Below are 22628 nucleotides of genomic sequence, written 5' to 3' on the forward strand. Positions count from 1 at the left end.
TCCATGAGAATCCTTAATCTGTGATACTGACAAAGGGGAGATTAATTCAATAATTAAATCACTGAAGACTATGTCAGACATCAGTCTCAGAAATGCGTTTACCAGAAATATTTTTACTGTGAACTGACTTTATACCATTGAGCTTGTGCTACTGACTTAACATTTCCTTCACAACTGACCATACGGTTTTAATTTTATCCTGTGAATTAGCTGTCCTATTGGCATACCACATACTCTTTGCCTTCCTAACAACAATTTTAAGCTCCTTACGCTACTGTTTCTAATGGGCTACTGTAGCTTGATAGTGACTACTTCTAACATTTTTATGTAATTCCCGCTTTGTTCTACATGATATTCTTGTACCACTAGTCAGCTGCCCAGGCTGCCTGTTACTTTTAGTATCCCATTTAGAACATTCTAATCGAAACCAACTCTCAAAGACATGAGAAATGTGTTAAGGAAAACATAGATAACTATGTTATTGGCACTATAAACATCCTGCCACTCTGGTTCCTTAACAAGGTTTAAAAACTCTTGTTGCCATTAGATTAGCTTTCCTACATAGTTTTTAATTGTGTGTGACATTTTATTTGTTTGAGTACAAAAGCCTTTTGTGTTAAAATTTGTGCATCATGGTCTGAAAAACCATTCACCCTTTTACTAACAGAATGCCCATCTAGTAATGAAGAATGAATAAAAATATTTTCTATGGCTGTGCTACCTTTCCCCTGCACCCTAGTTGGAATAAACACAATCTGCGTCAGATCATATGAATTTAGGATATCTACCGACATCTTATTTCTTGCACCATCAAATACAAAATTTATACTTAAGTCACCACATATAACTAATTTCTCGTACTTCCTGCAATGTGAATAAATAACCCTCCCTAGCTTGAGCTGAAATGCTCTGAAGTCAGGGTTAGGGAACCTATAAGCAACAGTAGTTAGTAGTTTAGTTTCACTAATTGAACTGCCCCTGCACAACATTCAAAAACCCATTCAGTGCAGTGCAGTGATACGTCTATGGAGTCAAATGGAATACTTTTTTTTTTACATAGCCACTCCCCCACCCTGCAAGGAATGCCTTGAAAGACAGCCAGCTAATCTGTATTCTGGTAAAGGAAGCCTCTGAATTGTCAAATTGTTTTAGGTGGTGCTCTCACATACCAATAATTTCAGAGTGAACACCAATAAGCAGTTCACTATCTCTAATACCTCATATTTTGATGAAATATGCTAATTCCTTCTCTACATGGAAACAAAACATCCTCTGAAGGTGAGCCCTTAGTTAAAGGGATTTCCTTTAAGCAGGTACAAGGGTTGTAACTTAAATAATTGCAACTATTTATTCACAACTGATACGAAAGAGTTACATGTTTGCACCTGTTACTGTCCAAAGCAGTCACCAGCGTTGTGTGGAACCCATTGCCCGTGATGTGGAAGGCGTAGTATACCGTTAGCAGAGCCTGTTCTGTTGATGGTGCGAATGGAGTGATCTACTGCCTGTCTAATCTCTGGAACAATTCTGAAGCGAATGCCACGAAGTGGTTCCTTCATCTTCAGAATCAAATCAAAGTTGTATGGACTAAAGTCTGGGGAGTATGGTGGATGATACTGTCTTTCCCAGTTCCATCGACTGAACAGAGCCACAGGTTGCGCTGTATGTGTCTGTGCATTGCCTTGCAAAATGATGGGTTGGTTGCACAGAATGTGTCACCGCTTCTCTCACAAAGCTGGTCACAGGTGATGTTCCAAAAATGAACAATAATATGATTTAAGTCCTTGTGACTTATTTTATTCTGAAGATGAAGGACCCACTTTGTGGCATTTGCTTCGGAACTGTTCCAGAGATTCAACAGGCAGTCAACCGCTCCATTCGCACCATGATCAGAACAGCATCTCCACTATATTGTGAGTTGCAACTTACCTTTCCATAGTATTTTTACATCCCATCCTGGATTTTTCATTGATTTTGCCAGAGTGTGAAACAAGTAAGCTTTTGTCTGCATTTTTGTTGCCTCATGACTCATAGCCATGTAATAGGGCGAGATGCAAGGCCTGTCCCATACATCCTCCCACCACCGTCTTCTCCAGTCCTGTCAAGAGCATCACCTACCCAACACAAGCAGAGCTACCTGTGAAAGCAGTTGTGTGATCTATTGGACTACCCAATTGCTGATCATGTTGCCTAACACAAAGTCCTTCACTTCAATGACTGCTTCACAACCTGCACAATCTGGATCCTACCTACCAGCACCACCTTTTCTGAATTGTGCAGGTGGGAACTCTCTGTGCAATGTATCCTACATTCCCATAACCCTCCTGGTCCCAACTTCCATTACTCATTGTCCTTTACCCACCTAACCCATTTCTTGTTCCCACTCCAGCATTAATAACACATCTGTTCCACCAATGCACCCACAATCTTATCTTTTTACTGCTCTATTTCCACTACCCCTTTTCCCCCTCCCAACTGCACTTAGCTGCACTACCCTCCCTCCAACTCCTCTCTGTATGCACCCACAAGCAGCACTTTACTGCCCCCACCTCTACCCAGCTATCCCTCCCCCTACCTATCCCAGCCTCCTGCCTATCCCGCACGTGTGCGTCAGAACGAAGGAACATAGCTTGTTTGTACAGTCCTTTGTTGTGCCTGTCTGCAGCTTAACATCTCCACTATATGGTGACTAGTAATTTATTGTCATAGTATTTCCATTGTTAGATGCAATAATATGACCGACAGGCCACAATGCAGTCTCACTCCCTTCTCAACTACCACTTACCTCCTATCTTAGTTGTAGCTGCAGTGTGGTTTCTATGCAAGGTATAGTTAGAAACATACAGAGAATGACCAAATTCTAAGTAATGACAATGGACATAGCTAAAAACATAAAATTATACCTAGCTTTCAGAACCCTTTATAGTCTTTGCTCCCCTACAAGGTGTCAAAACCTAAGTAAACTACTTTTAACTTCCAAACTTTTAAATAGGTAGCACAGGTAGTCACCACCTGAATGGAAGTAAGGCACAGCTGTTCTCACATAAAACAAAAAACCAAACAGTACGAAGACACTTACCACGGGTAATCGAAAAAGTCGGCACAAGAAGGTATGTGGCCAGTAGAGGCAGACATGCAGTGCAGTGCTCCTCTGTCGGGTGCCCAGCAGAAGGCGAGAGGCACTGGCGCCAAGCTGAAAGGAGTGTTGGATCTGGAAGGGAACACACTGCCTCTTAATACTCTGGCCGGCAACGCGAAGCAGGGAAAACAAGACATATCAGGTCAACATTTTTAAGTTTTTACAGGAATGAAGGAGGACACTTTAGTCAAAATAATTTGGCCCATAGCTGTGCCGACAGTTGAGGGATGCCATTACTGATGCTGGGGTTTCCCTTTTTGAGCAGCCACTGCATAGTAGGTAAGATGCAGTTCAACATCTGACATTACTTGCGAGCGGAACTCTCAAGGTACCTCTAGCAAGTCTGCAAAACTATCGTATTAGCAGGTTATACTGATAATATCAATATTTAGAGAACTCTGTAGTCTCTGACTAGAGTACTGAATGTGAAAATCTGTACACAAATGAGAGTGACACTTCTGATAGATGAAGCATACCGTTGGACAGGCAACAGCAAAGGTGAGGAGTCTTAGTGCTGGCTACGAGAACACATTTCTATGCATGGGCCAAGTCATTTTGCATGAACTCTATATATCATTTTGCTGTTTCTCAAAAAGAAAATAAATTTGAAAATTTATTGACTATTGCAGGTGTTCATTTCTGGAATTTTTTTTTTCACTCTTACATTCGTACCATATAGACTCTTAAGTTTACCACTCTATACACTCCTATTATAAAACACACTATACATGATCATGAGTATGCCATTGCTTTATAATTACAGTTAACGTTCTGTTACTTGTTACTTCACATTGCATGTATGTACAAATGTCATACTTAAAGGTGTAAGGTACTGAGTTCGAGTCTCAGTCCAGCACACAGTTTTAAGCTGCCAGGAAGTTTAATTTATTTTCACCTAACAGCAACTGGCATGGGGCTGTTTTTGATTTTTGGTCAAACAGTGTGGAATCCATGGGGAACAGATCTTTTTCACAGCTAAATGTTACAGCAAAACTATATATGAAGTAATTTAATTTTCATTAATGATGCCTCTGTCTCTGATATTAATTCTCTTCAGTTATATTGTGCACTGCAGCTATATTTTTGTTTGCGAACACCCAATTTTGGGTGATATTTGCAAAACTCGTCACTAACAGGAGCACAACCAGAAACAAATTCTACAAAATCATTATGAACAGTATTTTCTAAAGGTGACTGATAACCGTACACTGGACAAAGCAATTTGAGACATTGTTAAGTCTTCATCCAACGAAAATCCATGAAAATCTTTGTGAAATTTCCATTTTCTCATAACACTATTTCTTTAAACACTTCTCATATACAAACTACTCTGCCAACTTGTGAACTGCCATTGTTTTTACATCATCAAATAACAAATTTTAAAACAGTAGTAATGTCACACATCAACAGCACCACTTACTGATCATATGTAAAACGTCACGTGCAACCCTCATACAATATTGACTTTCATTTTAGAAATGAGTGATTACATAAATGGAAAATTTTCACTTACTGGTGGTCATTTATTTTGAATTAATGACAGCTCCATTTGCATAAATATTGTCTCTTTCTAAAATACTCAATGGGGCAAATACTATAGGGGTCAATCAAAAAGTATCCGATTTAAGGCACTACATCTGTGTATATGCAACGTAGTGCAAGTCCAATGCAGATATCTAAGCTCTGACACATAGGCAGGGGATTAGTGCAGTATTCACATGTTTTGGACGTGTATGTGGTAAACGTGCAAACATTTACTACGGCAGTATTATTACCAACTGTTTCCAAATAGGATCAACATGCCCTTATTCTTTTCTTGTCTGCCACAGGGAGAACACTGGAAGACATCCACAGGAGAATGAAGAAAGCATATGGGGCAGCATTTCTGTCAAAATCCACCACTGTGGAACAGTTCAAGTTCCATTCCAGACATTTGAAAAGATGCCTATTGATATGGGATGCCATTATGGATAACAAGAAGTGGGTGGTTGATACGATTAGGTTGGACCACTTGTGCACTAGAAAAGGATCTCGGCATCAGCTTCAGTAATGTGCAAACATTATCTGGCAGGAGTTAGGCTACTGTAACCACCGCAGCCAGTAGATGCGCGACTTCCAGAATACATACAGGAGATGTGTGAGTGACAAAGTACAGAGACTCTGCTGAGGATACTCTGCATCCAAGTAGCTTAGGCTCAAAAATATTTAGCAATATGTCCACAGACTTGCCAGGTTATAAAAGATGAGGGGAAACTGATAAGTACTGTTGTGGGTGAAAACCCTTGTGTAGAATTGAGAAAGCCAAAACCAAACCATTACCTGGCAGGTTTAAATACTGAAGCCTCAAACAGAAACTTCGAAACATACAAATTTGAAATCGCTGTCAGTATGTGCAAATACTTGAGTTGTATGTTTGAATGAGCACTGACTTACTGAGGGGACAGTTAAAATTTGAAACAAAATGGGGAATTTCAGATTATAAAATAGCTTTTTCAGAAGAAACAAGTCACATGGAGGCTCATGTATACGTCTGTATAGTGATGGAAACTAAAACCAGAGACTGTTTTAATTATTTAAATGAAGAATGCCTGTTTGAGAGCTGTTGTGTGGAAATAATGGACTTGACAGTAAATGTTATAGTAATCTAAATACTTAGAATCCCAGGGAGGTCAACAACAAAACTACTCTTATCCAAGTTTCACATTATGCTGGTAGACCTTTGAAGAGAAAAATAGAAAAAACTAATTGTTGCTGATTTTAATATTGATATCACGTATGATAGTAGCTATGCTTCAACATTTACCAACTTGGTATACAGAATCATGGTTTCAAACAATTTCTTTGAATCTACAAGAGGCAATGGGCAATAAACTTTTATTGACTGTGTTAACTGATTATGTATATGAAAGTGTGTAAATTTTGTCTAGACTTAGGTATTTCAGATCATTGTGTATTGTTCACTGAGCCACTAGAGAGACAAGGACATTTCAAGTGTCAAAACCCATATGAGAAGGAACTTACCAAAGAAAACTTGTTAACATTGAGTAATAGCCTGAAACAGAAAAAATGGCCTTTTGATCCTTGTAATTCAAGTATGAAAACTTGATCTGAGCTCTGCAGTAAAAAAGAGACAAAATGTACCACCCAGGGCATAAACATTTCCAGTATAAGGAAAAGGCAACTGCACAGAGAATATAATAAAGATACTGTTCTCTCTGAATAGGTTAGATTCTATAAAAATATATCAAAGTTGTCAAGGCAACAAAACAATTGGTAAATAACAGGCTAATTTTAAAGCATGACAGTAAGAAAGGCAGCATGGCAGTCATTAAATCTGAGATACATATTAAAGCCTGTATCCAAAGAAATTGACACAAAAATAATAGATTATCAGAAAGAAAAACCTTCGGCCTGAATGAAAATTCTTAACACCTTAAAAAAATTTTCTATGAAGGTTGTAGAAAATGCAATCCTAGTATTAAGAAACAAATGATCTGCACACTGGAATGGAATTCTCACCAGAGTTATTAAAGCAGTATACAACAAAATTGCAGATCCACTAGCTCAGATAATAAATCAATGTTTGAGGAGGAATGTTTCCCTGAGTACTGAAATATGCTGAAGTCAAACCACTTTACGAAAAGGGATCAAGAGGGGTCATGGGATGTTATTGTTTTATCTAAATTCTTTGATTCGTATCTAAAATATCTGAAGAAGTTGCTGTTGCCCCAAATCCAAAATTTCACTGCAAAATTTTCTATTATTCCACACAGTCAAATTGATTTTCAACAAAGGAGAACAAACCATAGATGCAGTAAAGTTTCATTGAGAAAGTGAGTACATCATTAAACAAGACCAGTAAGATGGTAGGAATTTTCTGCAACCTCAGAAAGCTGTTTGATTCCGTAAGTCAAGGATTGTTTATTTAGAAACTTCAGAAGTATGTATCAGGGACAGTGCCCTAAAATGGCTTAATCCTAGTTATCAAACAGAAAGTGAAAAGTTAGCATGTCTTTAAATGGTGCAAATTATTAATCTGAATGGAAAAACCTCAGGGTGTTCCACAAGGCTCCATACTAGGCACAGTCCTATTTCTCTCCTATGTTACTAACATACCATTAAATATCAGGTCCCTGACAGTTCTGTTTGCAGATGATACTTCTGTCTTAGTTGAAATTCAGGATTCGGAAAAAAATTGCAAATCGGGAATCAGTACCCTCACTATCTTGGAACCTGTTTCTACTGAGTGGGTAAAATCTAAACTATCTAGAACTCCCATGATGCAATTCAAAACTAAACAGTCAAAATGTGAGCACATTACATTTATTCGAAACAAAGATACAGAAGATGCTGACACACACAAAATTTTAGGATTAAATCTGGATAAAAATCTGAGCTGGCAGGCACACATTGAGTACCTAGAAAACAAATTCGGCAGCTCTGTATTTGCAGTGAAAATAATATCAACAGCAACTGACATGGACACACGAAAAGTAGCATATGTACTTTGAATCCATTATAAGGTGTGGTATTGCTTTTGAGGTAATTCGACGAAGTGTGGATACCAAAAACACGCACCAATTATTTGAGGGAAACCAAGTTGGTCTTTTACATGATAAGGAAATAAAGAAAATTTTATTTTTATGCTTCCCACCCACTGCCTCAAACTGTTTGCCCAACGACCTCAATACACAGGAATGAAAATTTATAATAAATTGAAATGGAACAAGTTAATGGCGATGAACTTAGGATGCCACCACCACCACCACCACCACCACCACCACCACCACCACCTAAAAAGAAAGCTATATGAAGCACTTACACTGAAATAATATTACTCAGTGGACAAATTCATGTAGGACGAACTGGAAGTTTGAGCTGGATACAATGCGTCATGTATCCCAAGTAGTATTACTAGAGTGTTAATATTTTAGTACTGTTATTTAGCAGTCTGAAAATCATTATTGTATTATAATTTTTAAAAATGTTTCTGTATGCAAATGTATATCACGAGATGAATAAACTGCAATTCCACTAGAGCTGTGGTTTATTTCAAGCTGCAGATATATCCTATATAATATAAATAAAACATTGCGACAACCAAACACAAACACACATGGAAACAAAATACAGTGAAGTCACTTTTTAAATAACTCTACAAAATAATTGAAGAAAAAGGAATTGGGAAGAAATCTAAGCAGCTCATTAGTGTGTTAGCTGGCTGTGCACACGAGTGGCCACCACCAAACTGCAGCCAAGAGAGCTCAGCCGTCCAGCCGAACAGCATGTGCCCCGACAGAACGTTCGGCGTCTACACCCATTTCACAGCCTGTGCCATCCGGATTCTCCCTGCCAACACCAGGTTTCCCGAGGTTTGCTGATAACATACCCTCTCTAATAAGCCCGCGCCCCCCCTTCCCCCCCATCCAACCTATCCCATCCCCATACCCCAGGCTTGCACACTGCTGCCATTACCTGTATAAAATGTTTATGTATGGTTCAAAGCTTAATGATTAGAGATTTATGTGGTATAACACATGTTTCATTTACTTTATCCAATGAAGAGTTACATTATTTTACTGCCAGGATAAACATTTATGGACACTGTGTTCCCGATTGATAATGTTGTTACTGACAGAGATGGTGCCATGCATAACAGTACAAATGAGAAAGGTGAATAATTTACAATTGTCAACAAAACTTATAACTCATTTGTAATTGGAACACCAAAATAAGTGGCCCATCAATTTATAACAGGGTAAAATATAATAAAATATGATCAGGATAAACTCAGGGATAGTTCACTTGTAGCAAGAGGAATGAGTGTGCAAGTCCAGTACAGTCAATGTGTAAGGCTGTGGTCATAGTGTCATCAATATCTGTGGACATCAGTGGAGGAGATCCGAAGCACCATGCCCGAGCTGTCAGGCCATGCCCGTCTGTGTCAATGTGGCCTTAGCAACATATCACTGTGGGTTCTTCTGAGGTTTTCTTAGCAAAAATCCTGACTCTCCTTGGGAGTCTTTCCAGCTGCATACAATTTGTCACACTGTGTGGTAGTTTGACTCCTTTTCCTATACCACCATAATACACTGTAACCACTGCCCACCATGGGACAATGCCATCCTGTGGTGATGCCAACACAAGACATGGTAATCAATGTAAATAGAGTAAAAATGAGCAAATCCACTGACAAATTACTCTGCCCTCAGGAAAGTGGACTTAACCAAAAGGGGTCACTCGCACGCCTGGAGCATACTGACAGCCATACCGTAGCTGTGACCACAACGGAGCGGTATCTGTGCTGAGGCCTTATATCTGGAAATAAAAACCAGTTTCACAGAGGAAACTGAGGACCAGTTCAACCATCAGTGAGTCTTCTGCTAATATTAAGTTTAAGGAATTGGGAAGACTATACTCAACACAAAGGGCCAAAAGAAAGGGACATTCCACTAATATGTGAGATGATATCAGTTTGACTCCACAACCACATTGGGGGTGGGTCATTACATAGGAGGAAACAATGGGTGAACCGGGTATGACCAATGCGTAAACGGTGTAATACAGTGGACTACTCCTGAGAGGAGTGGAAAGACGGGCACCGAACTGCAGCAGACTCCTCGATAGTGCGGAGTTTATTACTATGAGAAGTAGTGCTCCAGATGGCATACATGGGGAGGGAACAGCTCAGGTATCAGGAGTGCGAGCCCTGTGTTGTCAGGAGGCTCAGCCATATGGGTACATAACAGCCTCACTGCATGGACTAGCTACACATGCTAGTGACCTAGCAGGAAGAAAGGAGGCTACAGTGGGTAAGGGAGAGGAAGGAAGGGGGAGAGGAAGCCACATTGTAGATGTTAGGGAGTTTTCCCCATACAGTTCACACTACATGAACAATTTCGAAAGAGGGGTCAAACCCAAGGAGGACCAAGAACGGGAGAGATGAGACATGACAGTGAAAGTGAATACCGGAAATGAGGGAATAGCCAGGCCAATGAAAGGAAAAACAGAAAAAGGGGGGAGCAGGGGGGCGGGAGCTAGAATGGGAAGGAGTGGATATGGGGAAGGGACTGCAGTCTGGGAAAGAAGAAAGCCTGTAATAGCTTGGGGCCCCATGTACGAAGGGGGGACCCAAGAGAAACCGGACTCAGAGGGTGCTGCCACTTGACGTAGTGCAGGATTCTCACACTAGATGGTGTTAGTAGAGATGTTCATGCAACAGCTGTCCAGACGGCATCAGTGTAGAGCTGATGATCACTGTCTTTTTCGATGTTCGTGGAATTGTGCATCGGGAATCCGTACCCCCTGGCCAGACTGTTAACCAACACTTTTACTCGGATGTTTTAAGGCGTCTGCGAGAGGATGTGAGGAGGAAACTTCCTGAACTTTGGCGATCAGGTGACTGGTTTCTGCATCACGACAACACTCCAGCACACACGGCCTTACGAGTGACCCACTATTTGGCATCTCAGAGGTGGTCTGTCATTCCCCATGCTCCGTATTCGCCGGACCTAGACCCGTGCGACTTTTTCCTATATCCACAAATGAAAAAATGCTAAAAGGGGAGTGTTATGACAATGTGGAGGCAGTAAAAACAGCTTCGCAAAGGGCACTGGACAATATCAAACTTGAATTTGAAACATGCTTCCAACAGTGGGAAAAGAGACTTGACAAGTGCATCACATGTAATGGAGAGTATTTTGAAGGTGACTGAAGTAATTTTGTAAAAAGGTTCATCAATAAATTTTTTATGACAACAATCCAGTTTCTCTTGTGTCCCCCCCTCGTACATCACACGTGTACCTACAAAAGAGCTGTGGGCCCCCCGCAGAGTACAAAATGATGTCTGTTGCAGCAGTTATTCAGAGATGAAGACATTCACACAGGATAAAAGTAGGACAGAGCACTGCACCAAACCAGTCTTCAGACTGAAGAAGGAAGCAACAAGAACAACAAGAACAACAAGAACAACAAGAACAACAAGAACAACAAGAACAACAAGAACAACAAGAACAACAACAAAAGTTCACATGATTGAAGTACACATAAGGTGAGGGCACACTATATTGTGTGAGGTGACCTTCCCCAAATAGCTCTTACTGCTCTAAAATTGAGGAGAGAAGCAGGGTCAAACCCGTAACAAAAAAAAAGAAAAAAGAAGTTGAGGTAGTTTTGACAGAACTGGACCAAGAAGTTCGTATTCTACATCTACATACATATTCCACAAGCCACCTGACGCTGTGTGGCGGAGGGTACCTTGAGTACCTCTATCTGTTCTCCCTTCTATTCCAGTCTCGTATTGTTAGTGGAAAGAAGGATTGTCGGTATGCCTCTATGTGGGCTCTAATCTCTCTGATTTGATCCTCATGGTCTCTTCACGAGATATACGTAGGAGGGAGCAATGTACTGCTTGACTCCTCGGTGAACCACACCACAACAGGCAGGAATTAACTGAAAGGCGTTTTAACACCAGTCACTCTTAGGTAACTGTACAGCATACAGGAGGGTTACACTTTCAACACTGAACTGGGAATACTAGTTCAAGGGATCAGTGCCCCACACTCACAAAAAGGTAGGGGAGGTACAGTAATTTGGACTGGGGGGGGGGGGGATGATGGAGTGGAAGGGGTGGAGGAAGGAGGGTGGGTGACAAATCCTTTCATTACTCTTAACTAACATTTCAAGATTTTTTTTTTTTTTTTTTTTTTTTTTTTTTTTTTTTTTTTTTTTGTGGTTTTGGGGCGCACAACTTCAATGGTCATTAGCGCCCTGACTACTCTAAAAATGCACCGCGAGGCACAAGTTGACAACAACTAAAAGGGAAAACACGCTAAAAGAGACTGACAGGCATAGGATTAAAAGACAACATCAAATGTCCTTAGCAAGGTTTGTCAAATTGATAAAACAAAGAACACGAGCAGCTGCTCGTGGGTCATCCGCTAAAACGGCATCGAAAGTATTAGGCAGGTTAAGATCGAGGCGCAGTTGGTTAAGATCGGGACAGGACATTAAAATGTGTCTAACCGTCAGCAAGTGCCCACATGGGCAGAACGGCGCCGGCGCAGCCGTCAGCAGATGGCGATGGCTGAACCGGCAGTGTCCAATCCTTAACCTTGCTAAAACGACCTCCTCCCGCCGAGAAGGGCGTGAGGAGGACGTCCAAGCCACGGGAAGAGGTTTTAAGGCCCGAAGCTTGTTGTCGGTAAGTGCAGCCCAATCGGCATGCCACAGCGACACAACGCGCCGACAAATGACCCCGCTAAAATCGGACGAAGGGAAACAACAAGAAGCTGTCCGAGGCTGGAGGACCGCAGCCTTGGCCGCGGCATCTGCAGCTTCGTTCCCAGGGATACCGACATGGCCAGGAACCCACATAAAGATAACTGGCGGACTGACGTCCACCAGCCGCTGAAGAGAGCGTTGGATCCGTTGTACGAAAGGGTGAACCGGGTACGGATCACTGAGGCTCTGGATGGCGCTCAGGGAATCTGAGCAGATGACATAAGCAGAATGTCGGTGGCGGCAGATGTAAAGAACAGCCTGGTAGAGGGCAAAGAGCTCAGCTGTGAAGACCGAACAATGATCATGGAGCCGGTATTGGAAACTTTGTGCCCCGACTATAAAGGAACACCCGACCCCGTCATTGGTCTTAGAGCCATCTGTATAAATGAAAGTCATGTTGATGAACTTCGAACGAAGTTCCAAAAAACGGGAGTGGTAGACCGAACTGGCGGTGACCTCTTTTGGGAGCGAGCTGAGGTCAAGGTGAACGCGGACCTGAGCCTGGAGCCAAGGTGGCATGTGGCTCTCGCCCACTCTAAAGGTTGCAGGGAGTGAAAAATTAAGGTGTTGAAGGAGGCGATGAAAGCGAACTCCAGGGGGTAGCAGGGCAGAGACATACAACCCGTATTGACGGTCGAGAGAGTCGTCAAAAAAGGAACGATAAGACGGATGGTCGGGCATTGACAGTAGCCGACAGGCATACCGACAAAGCAGTATATCGCGCCGGTAAGTGAGCGGCAATTCGCCAGCGTCAGCATGAAGACTCTCTACGGGACTGGTATAAAATGCTCCGATCGCAAGTCGTAAACCCCGATGTTGTATGGAGTTGAGGCGGCGTAAGATGGATGGCCGTGCAGAGGAGTATACGAAGCTCCCATAATCCAGCTTGGAGCGGACGATCGACCGATATAGACGAAGTAGGACGGTTCGATCCGCTCCCCACGACATACCACTGAGAACACGGAGGACATTTAAAGAACGGGTACAACGGGCGGCCAAATATGACACATGTGGAGACCAGCTAAGTTTCCTGTCAAAGGTAAGGCCTAAAAATTTGGTTGTCTCCACGATTGGGAGAGCAACGGGATCGAGTCGTAAGGACGGTGGGAGAAACTCGTTGTAGATCCAGAAGTTAATACAGACCGTCTTCTCGGCAGAAAAACGGAAGCCATTGGCGACACTCCAGGAGTAAAGACGGTCAAGAGAACGCTGAAGACAGCGCTCCAGGACACGTGTACGCTGCGCGCTGCAATAGATGGTAAAATCGTCCACAAAAAGGGAGCCTGATACATCAGCTGGGAGGCAATCCATTATTGGATTGATCGCGATGGCGAACAGACCGACGCTCAAAACTGAGCCCTGTGGCACCCCATTCTCCTGGCGAAAGGTGTCGGACAGGACAGAACCCACACGTACCCTGAACTGTCGATCCATTAAAAAGGAACGAATAAAAAGAGGGAGGCGACCGCATGGTGCGGAGAATGCCCGCCCTCCAACAGGTGTCGTAAGCCTTCTCCAAATCAAAGAACACAGCCGCGGTCGGGCGCTTCCGCAAGAAGTTATTCATAATGAAGGTCGACAAGGTAACCAGATGGTCAACAGCAGAGCGGCGCCTACGAAATCCACATTGTACATTGGTAAGTAGGCATCGAGACTCAAGCAGCCAAACCAATCGAGAGTTAACCATTCGCTCCATCACTTTACAGACACAGCTGGTAAGCGAGATAGGTCGATAACTGGAAGGCAAGTGCTTGTCCTTCCCCGGCTTAGGAATCGGGACAACAATAGACTCGCGCCAGCATGCGGGAACATGTCCCTCAATCCAGATGCGATTGTATGTACGAAGAAGAAAACCTTTACCCGCAGGAGAAAGGTTCTTCAGCATCTGAATATGAATAGAATCAGGCCCTGGAGCGGAGGACCGTGATCGGCCAAGTGCGGTTTCGAGTTCCCGCATGGTGAATGGGGCATTATAACTTTCACAATTCGAGGAGCAAAAGTCAGGTGGCCTAGCCTCCTCTGCCTGTTTGCGGGGGAGGAAGGCAGGGTGGTAATGAGCGGAGCTCGAAACCTCGGCGAAAAAGCGGCCGAAGGCATTGGAGACAGCCTCAGGGGCCACAAGGACTTCATTCGCGACCTTCAAGCCAGAAACTGGGGAGTGGACCTTAGTGCCAGATAGCCGGCGCAGGCTACCCCAGACAACAGAAGAAGGAGTAAAACTGTTGAAGGTGCTTTTGAAAGCAGCCCAGCTGGCTTTCTTGCTTTCGTTAATAATACGACGACGCTGAGCACGTAATCGTTTATAATTAATACAATTCGCCACTGTAGGGTGGCGTTTAAAGGTGCGTAAAGCACGTCGACGAGCACGTAAAGCGTCTCTACATGCTGCGGTCCACCAGGGGACCGGTACGCGACGTGGAGAAGAAGTAGGGTGAGGGATGGAATATTCAGCAGCTGCGAGAATGACTTCCGTGAGGTGTGCGACCTGACGATCGCAGCTTGTGAAGGTTTGATCCTGAAAGGTCGCCCTGGAAGAAAAGAGCCCCCAGTCTGCCTTGGAGATGGTCCAACTAGAGGAGCACGGAGAGGGAGTATGCTGCAGGAGATGGATAACACACGGGAAGTGGTCGCTCGAATATGTATCAGCAAGTGCATACCATTCAAACCGGCGTGCAAGGTGGGCAGTACATATACAGAGGTCTAAATGGGAATAGGTATGAGATGTGTCCGAAAGAAAAGTAGGGGCGCCAGTATTAAGGCAGACAAGATTGAGCTGGTTGAAAAGGTCTGCTAACAAGGAGCCCCTCGGGCAGGAGGCTGGAGAACCCCAAAGGGGATGGTGGGCATTGAAGTCTCCAGTTAACAAAAACTGGTGCAGGTAGCTGAGCAATAAGTTGCATCATGTCTGCCCTGGTAACGGCAGATGACGAGGGAGTGTAAACGGTACAAAAGGAAAACGTAAAAGTGGGGAGAGTAATGCGGATGGCGACTGCCTGCAGGCCGGTGTGCAACGTGATGGGATCGTAGTAAATATCATCCCGGACCAGCAACATAACCCCTCCATGAGCTGGGATTCCTACCATAGGGGGTAGGTCAAAACGCACAGAGGTGTAGTGTGCCAAGGCAATGTGATCGCATGGGCGTAGCTTCGTTTCCTGGAGGGCTACGACGAGCGGACGATGCAAGCGGAGCAGCAACTTCAAGTCCTCTCGGTTGGAGCGAATGCTGCAAATATTCCAGTGAATAAGTGCCATCGTAAGAAAAGGAAGATGAGAGAAGGGGTCACCTCGAAGGCCGCTTAGGGCCTGGCTTCGAGCGAGCACTGCCGCCGCTATCAGTAGGCGGACAGTCATCGTCCATGGGGTCTATAGGGTCATCGGCCATCTCGGGATGATGGCCGGGAGGGGGAGCTTCCTCCGCCGGTGAACGGCCAGATGTACGGCTACCGGCGGTGCGGCCAGGCGAAACGGATGACGGCCTGGGGCGGCAACCGCTGGGTGGCGCAGGAGAAGAGATGCGCCGTGGCGGAGAAGGAGAACTGTGCTTCCTATGCGCCTTTTTGGAAGGACGTTTGGTGGAAGTATCGGTCGAAGGCTGGGAGGTCGAGGGACGGAGGAAGTCTGCACGGGATGGTTCCTTCTTGAAGGACCGTGCATCTGACTTCGGTGTCTTCGACTTAGCAGAAGCTGAGGAAGTGGCTGGTGTCTGTGGTGTGATGGGAGGAAGAGGAGACGTCGACCGCGCGATCTTAGCACTGGCCGAACGGACGACCGTGGTGCTGAAGGTCAGATCGCATGTCTGGGTTGCGACCTCCCGGGTAGTCCGAGGAGAGGCGAGGACAGTACTATATTTCCCCGCTGGGAGCAGCGTGGGCTTCCTACTAGCCAATAGCTTGCGAGCAGCCGAGGTGGACACTTTCTCTTTGACACGAATTTCTTGGATGCAACGTTCGTCCTTATAGACAGGACAGTCGCGGGAGGATGCGGCATGGTCACCCTGACAGTTCACACAATGAGGAGACGGAGGTGGACAGTCACCCTCATGGGCATCCCTGCCACAAGTGACACATTTAGCCGCATTGGAACAAGACTGTCGAGTGTGATTGAAACGCTGACACTGGTAGCAGCGCGTAGGTGTCGGGACATAGGGGCGAACAGAAATAACCTCGTAGCCCGCCTTGATGCGCGATGGCAGCTTAACACTATCGAAGGTCAAGAAGAGTGTCCGGGTCGGTACAAGGTCGTTGTTGACCTTTTTCATGACCCGATGGACAGCCGTCACGCCCTGCTCAGCGAGGAAAGATTGAAGCTCCTCGTCAGTCAATCCGTCGAGGGAGCTAGTATACACTACACCACGAGACGAATTCAAAGTTCGGTGGGCCTCCACCCGGACAGGGAACGTGTACAAGAGTGTGGCCCGAAGCAGTTTTTGTGCCTGAAAGGCATTCTCAGTTTCTAGTAATAAGGTGCCGTTACGCAACCTGGTACAAGATTTGACAGATCCGGCTATGGCATCAACGCCCTTCTGAATAACAAAAGGGTTGACAGAGGAAAAATCCTTTCCGTCCTCAGTGCGAGAAACTACGAGGAACTGTGGGGCAGGCGGTAGTACTTTTGTCACTGTTGGCTGGTCACGTTTCCGTTTTTGGGTTGAAGTCGAAAGCGATGGAGTAGAATCCATTGCGGAGGAATCCCCCATGATTGCCAGCGTCTCCGATGGCGCGCTCCTTCCTTGTGGGGACCCTCTCAGAGGGCACTCCCACCTTAGGTGAATGGTTACACCTCAGGTCACACCTCCCGAGAAACACACGGAGGGACCAATCGGCATGGTCAGAAGGTATCAGCTCAGGCAATCACCCCTCCCCGGGCCTGGCCTTTACCAGGGGGTACGCGCGTGCCTTACATGTCTACCCAGGGCGGGGACTTACGCGTTACCCCGTCACCGGCTACGCGTGCGAATGCGTGGGTCGGCCTTCAGACACGCACAGGGAGGAAGGAAGAAGAGGAAAAAGAAGAGAGAGAGAGGGAGAAAGAGGACAGACTGTCTCAAACGCCTAGGCGGAGACCAGAGAAGGCAAGGAGAAAAAGGCAATGAGAAGGCAAGGAGAAAAAGGCAATGAGAAGGCAAGGAGAAAAAGGCAATGAGAAGGCAAGGAGAAAAAGGCAATGAGAAGGCAAGGAGAAAAAGGCAATGAGAAGGCAAGGAGAAAAAGGCAATGAGAAGGCAAGGAGAAAAAGGCAATGAGAAGGCAAGGAGAAAAAGGCAATGAGAAGGCAAGGAGAAAAAGGCAATGAGAAGGCAAGGAGAAAAAGGCAATGAGAAGGCAAGGAGAAAAAGGCAATGAGAAGGCAAGGAGAAAAAGGCAATGAGAAGGCAAGGAGAAAAAGGCAATGAGAAGGCAAGGAGAAAAAGGCAATGAGAAGGCAAGGAGAAAAAGGCAATGAGAAGGCAAGGAGAAAAAGGCAATGAGAAGGCAAGGAGAAAAAGGCAATGAGAAGGCAAGGAGAAAAAGGCAATGAGAAGGCAAGGAGAAAAAGGCAATGAGAAGGCAAGGAGAAAAAGGCAATGAGAAGGCAAGGAGAAAAAGGCAATGAGAAGGCAAGGAGAAAAAGGCAATGAGAAGGCAAGGAGAAAAAGGCAATGAGAAGGCAAGGAGAAAAAGGCAATGAGAAGGCAAGGAGAAAAAGGCAATGAGAAGGCAAGGAGAAAAAGGCAATGAGAAGGCAAGGAGAAAAAGGCAATGAGAAGGCAAGGAGAAAAAGGCAATGAGAAGGCAAGGAGAAAAAGGCAATGAGAAGGCAAGGAGAAGGCAAGGGAAAGAGTAAGGAAGACAGTGAGGTGGAGAAGAGCAAAGAAAGGGACCAACAAAAGGAAGGAAGAAACGAGAAGCTTAAAACCAAAAAGACCACGATTATAGGTCGTGAAACCGTCCGTCTCCGGACGCAGGCGCTAACTACCCCCGTGAGGGGGATGGACTCCTTTTAGTCGCCTCTTACGACAGGCAGGAATACCTCGGGCCTATTCTAATCCCCGGACCCGCAGGGGGACATTTCAAGATATCATATAGGAACAACACTTCCTGTATTCTATATTAATGATTTACCTGTCTATCATCTGAAGTGTGGTGTCTCTGAACATCTGAGACAACGCAGCATTTTGAGGAAGCGTGTCCTGATTATGTGATTCGTGGCACTGCTGCATACTGAAAAGAGAACAGCAGCACTATAATTACATAACAACTAGAACAAATCTACAAATAGCAGTTTGGTATATATAATTGTTGTCCTTATTGTATGTGGGAACTAATTATTATGCTCTTAACAGAAATCTGCAACTGTAAAAATAGTCCTGCCATCCACTGGGTATCTTCACATATGAAGCTGCAACCACTCCATTAGCTATATCCTGTATGCTGTGGCGTAGTTGCCACAGACATAGCACAATATGTTCCAGTTACAAACTTTGTGTCATCATCATGTATGTTATCAAGGGCATGAAGCTTGACTGTATGGTTAAATGGCAATGGCATCCTCTTGGGTAAAATATTCCGGAGGTAAAATAGTCCCGGTAAAAATAGTCCCCCATTCGGATCTCCGGGCAGGGACTACTCAAGAGGACATCGTTATCAGGAGAAAGAAAACTGGCTTTCTACGGATCGGATTGTGGAATGTCAGATCAGGCAGGTAGGTTAGAAAAATTAAAAAGGGAAATGGATAGGTTAAAGTTAGATATAGTGGGAATTAGTGAAGTGTGGTGGCAGGAGGAATAAGACTTTTGGTCAGGTGAATACAGGGTTATAAATACAAAATCAAATAGGGGTAATGCATGAGTAGGTTTAATAAAGAATAAAAAAATAGGAGTGCGGGTAAGCTACTACAAACAGCATAGTGAGCGCATTATTGTGGCCAAGATAGACACGAAGCCCGCACCTACTACAATAGCACAAGTTTATATCACAACTAGCTCTGCAGATGAAGAAATTGATGAAATGTATGAGGAGATAAAAGAAATTATTCAGGTAGTGAAGGGAGACGAAAATTTAATAGTCATGGGTGATTAACTCGACAGTAGGAAAAGAGAAGGAAACATAGTAGGTGAATATGGACTGGGAGTAAGGAATGGAGGAAGTAGAATTTTGCACAGAGCATAACTTAATCATAGCTAACACTTGGTTCAAGAATCATGAAAGAGGATTGTATACATTGAAGAATCCTGGAGATACTAAAAGGTATCAGATAGATTATATAATGGTAGGACATATTTAGGAACCAGGTTTTAAATTCTAAGACATTTCCAGGGGCAGATGTGGACTCTGACCACAATCAATTAGTTACGAACCATAGATTAAAACTGAAGAAACTGCAAAAAGGTGGGAATTTAAGGAGATGGGACCTGGATAAACTGACTAAACCAGAGGCTTTACAGAGATTCAGTGAGAGCATAAGGGAACAATTGACAGGAATGGGGAAAAGAAATACAGTAGTAGAAGAATGGGTAGCTTTGAGGGATGAAATAGTGAAGGCAGCAGAGGATCAAGTAGGTAAAAAGACGAGGGCTAGTAGAAATCCTTGGGTGACAGAAGAAATATTGAATTTAATTGATGAAAGGAGAAAATATAAAAATGCAGTAAATGAAGCAGGCAAAAAGGAATACAAACTTCTCAAAAATGAGATCAACAGGAAGTGCAAAATGGCTAAGCAGGGATGGCTAGGGGACAAATGTAAGGATATAGAGGCTTATTTCACTAGGGGGTAAGATAGATACTACCCACAGGAAAATTAAAGAGACCTTTGGAGAAAAGAGAACCACTTGCATGAACATCAAGAGCTCAGATGGAAACCCAGTTCTAAGCAAAGATCAGAAAGCAGAAAGGTGGAAGGAGTACATAGAGGGTCTATAGAAGGGCGATGTACTGGAGGACAATATTATGGAAATGGAAGAGGATGTAGATGAAGTTGAAATGGGAGATATGATACTGCGCGAAGTGTTTGACAGAGTACTGAAAGTCGAAACAAGGCCACTGGAGTAGACAACATTCCATTAGAACTACTGATGGCCTCGGGAGAGCCAGTCATGACAAAACTCTACCATCTGGTGAGCACGATGTATGAGACAGGCGAAATTCCCTCAGACTTCAAGAAGAATATAATAATTCCAATCCCAAAGAAAGCAGGTGTTGACAAATGTGAAAATCACTGAACTATCAGTTTTATAAGTCACAGCTGCAAAATACTAAAGCGAATTCCGTACAGACGAATGGAAAAACTGGTAGAAGCTGACCTTAGGGAAGATCAGTTTGGATTCCGTAGAAATGTTGGAACACGTGAGGCAATACTGAACCTATGACTTATCTTAGAAGAAAGATTAAGGAAAGGCAAACCTACGTTTCTAGCATTTGTAGACTTAAAGAAAGTCTTTGACAATGTTGACTGGAATACTCTCTTTCAAATTCTGAAGGTGGCAGGGGTAAAATACAGGCTATTTACAATTTGTACAGAAACCAGACGGCAGTTATAAGTGTTGAGGAGCATAGAAGGGAAGCAGTGGTTGGGAAGGGAGTGAGACAGGGTTGTAGCCTCTCCCCGATGTTATTCAATCTGTATATTGAGCAAGCAGTGAAGGAAACAAAAGAAAAATTCGGAGTAGGTATTAAAATCTATGGAGAAGAAATAAAAACATCGAGGTTCGCCGATGACATTTTAATTCTGTCAGAGACAGCAAAGGACTTGGAAGAGCAGTTGAACGGAATGGATAGTGTCTTCAAAGGAGGGTATAAGATGAACATCAACAAAAGCAAAACAAGGATAATGGAATGTAGTGGAATTAAGTCGGGTGATTCTGAGGGAATTAGCTTAGGAAATGAGACAAAGTAGTAAAGGAGTTTTGCTATTTGGGAAGCAAAGTAACTGATGATGGTCGAAGTAGAGAGGATATAAAATGTAGACTGGCAATGGCAAGGAAAGTGTTTCTGACGAAGAGAAATTTGTTAACATCGAGTATAGATTTAAGTGTCAGGAAGTCATTTATGAAAGTATTTGTATGGAGTGTAGCCACTTATGGAAGTGAAACATGGATGATAAATAGTTTAGACAAGAAGAGAATAGAAGCTTTCGAAATGTGGTGCTACAGAAGAATGTTGAAAATTAGATGGGTAGATCACATAACTAATGAGGAGGTATTGAATGTGATTGGGGAGAAGAGAAGTTTGTGGCACAACTTGACCAGGAGAAGGGATCGGTTGGTAGGACATGTTCTGAGGCATCAAGGGATCACAAATTGAGCATTGGAGGGCAGTGTGGAGGGTAAAAATCTTAGAGGGAGACCAAGAGATGAATACACTAAGCAGATTCAGAAGGAAGTAGGTTGCAGTAGGTACTGGGAGATGATGAAGCTTGCACAGGATAGAGTAGCATGGAGGGCTGAATCAAACCAGTCTCAGGACTGAAGACAACAACAAAAACAACATATGCAGACTGAAGTGATGAATGAAAATTTGCACCAAGGCTGGGATTCGAACCAGAGAGTCTGCAGAACTGCACGAACTACCATAGCACACCTTCTTACTCAATCCAAATTCCCATTCAGGCCTCAGACAACTTGGTATTCCTTTAAACTATAACAAGTGTTGCACAGGCTCTGTTTGGAATATATGCAGGAGACTTCAAACTTTCTGGAACCATATAGTTTCATTTGATATTTTTTGCTGAAGATATGTTGAGAACACCTAATTGTTGTTACTGATCTCTCTTAATTCCCTGATATTTTAAAAGGGTTAAAACAACTAATTCCTTTTATTACATGCTTCTCACAGCAAAATAGAAATTTGACCATATTATGGAAAGATGAGTCAACTGGCACAACAAAAAGATAGCTAAACATGACAGCTTTGAGCAAAAAGGCTGCCTCCTGAATCACATCACATACACACATTCACACAAACTTATCTTGCACACAGATGACCACTGGCTATGGCTGCCGAGGCCTGGCTGCGAGCAACAGTGCACGATGGGAGAAGCCATCTGGGTGGTGGGGGAAGGGGACGGCAGGGGCCAGAAGGGGGACAGAAGTACTACTTTTGGGAGTATACAGATATGACATAGGGAGAGGGTAGGGCAGCAATGTGCAGTATCAAGGTTACACATGGGGTGAGGGGGAGGGAGAGGGGGCAGCAGAAGGAGAGGGAAGTAAAAAGACTGGATGCTTTGGT

The 22628-nt window shown here is 43.8% G+C and overlaps 1 protein-coding gene across 1 annotated transcript in view; it reads right to left on the reverse strand.

The window, feature by feature from the left end:
- Positions 1-22628, reverse strand: part of LOC126106811 (uncharacterized) — a 125160-nt gene that overhangs the window by 14356 nt on the left and 88176 nt on the right. Inside the window, exons 10-11 of the mRNA XM_049913205.1 lie at positions 18525-18623; positions 3080-3211 (exon numbers count right to left, since the gene is read on the reverse strand). Coding sequence (XP_049769162.1) covers positions 3080-3211; positions 18525-18623 — 231 coding nt within the window. The remainder of the gene's footprint in view (positions 1-3079; positions 3212-18524; positions 18624-22628) is intronic.

The sequence above is a fragment of the Schistocerca cancellata genome, chromosome 10 (assembly GCF_023864275.1).
Source record: "Schistocerca cancellata isolate TAMUIC-IGC-003103 chromosome 10, iqSchCanc2.1, whole genome shotgun sequence".
Taxonomy (NCBI): Eukaryota; Metazoa; Arthropoda; class Insecta; order Orthoptera; family Acrididae; genus Schistocerca; species Schistocerca cancellata.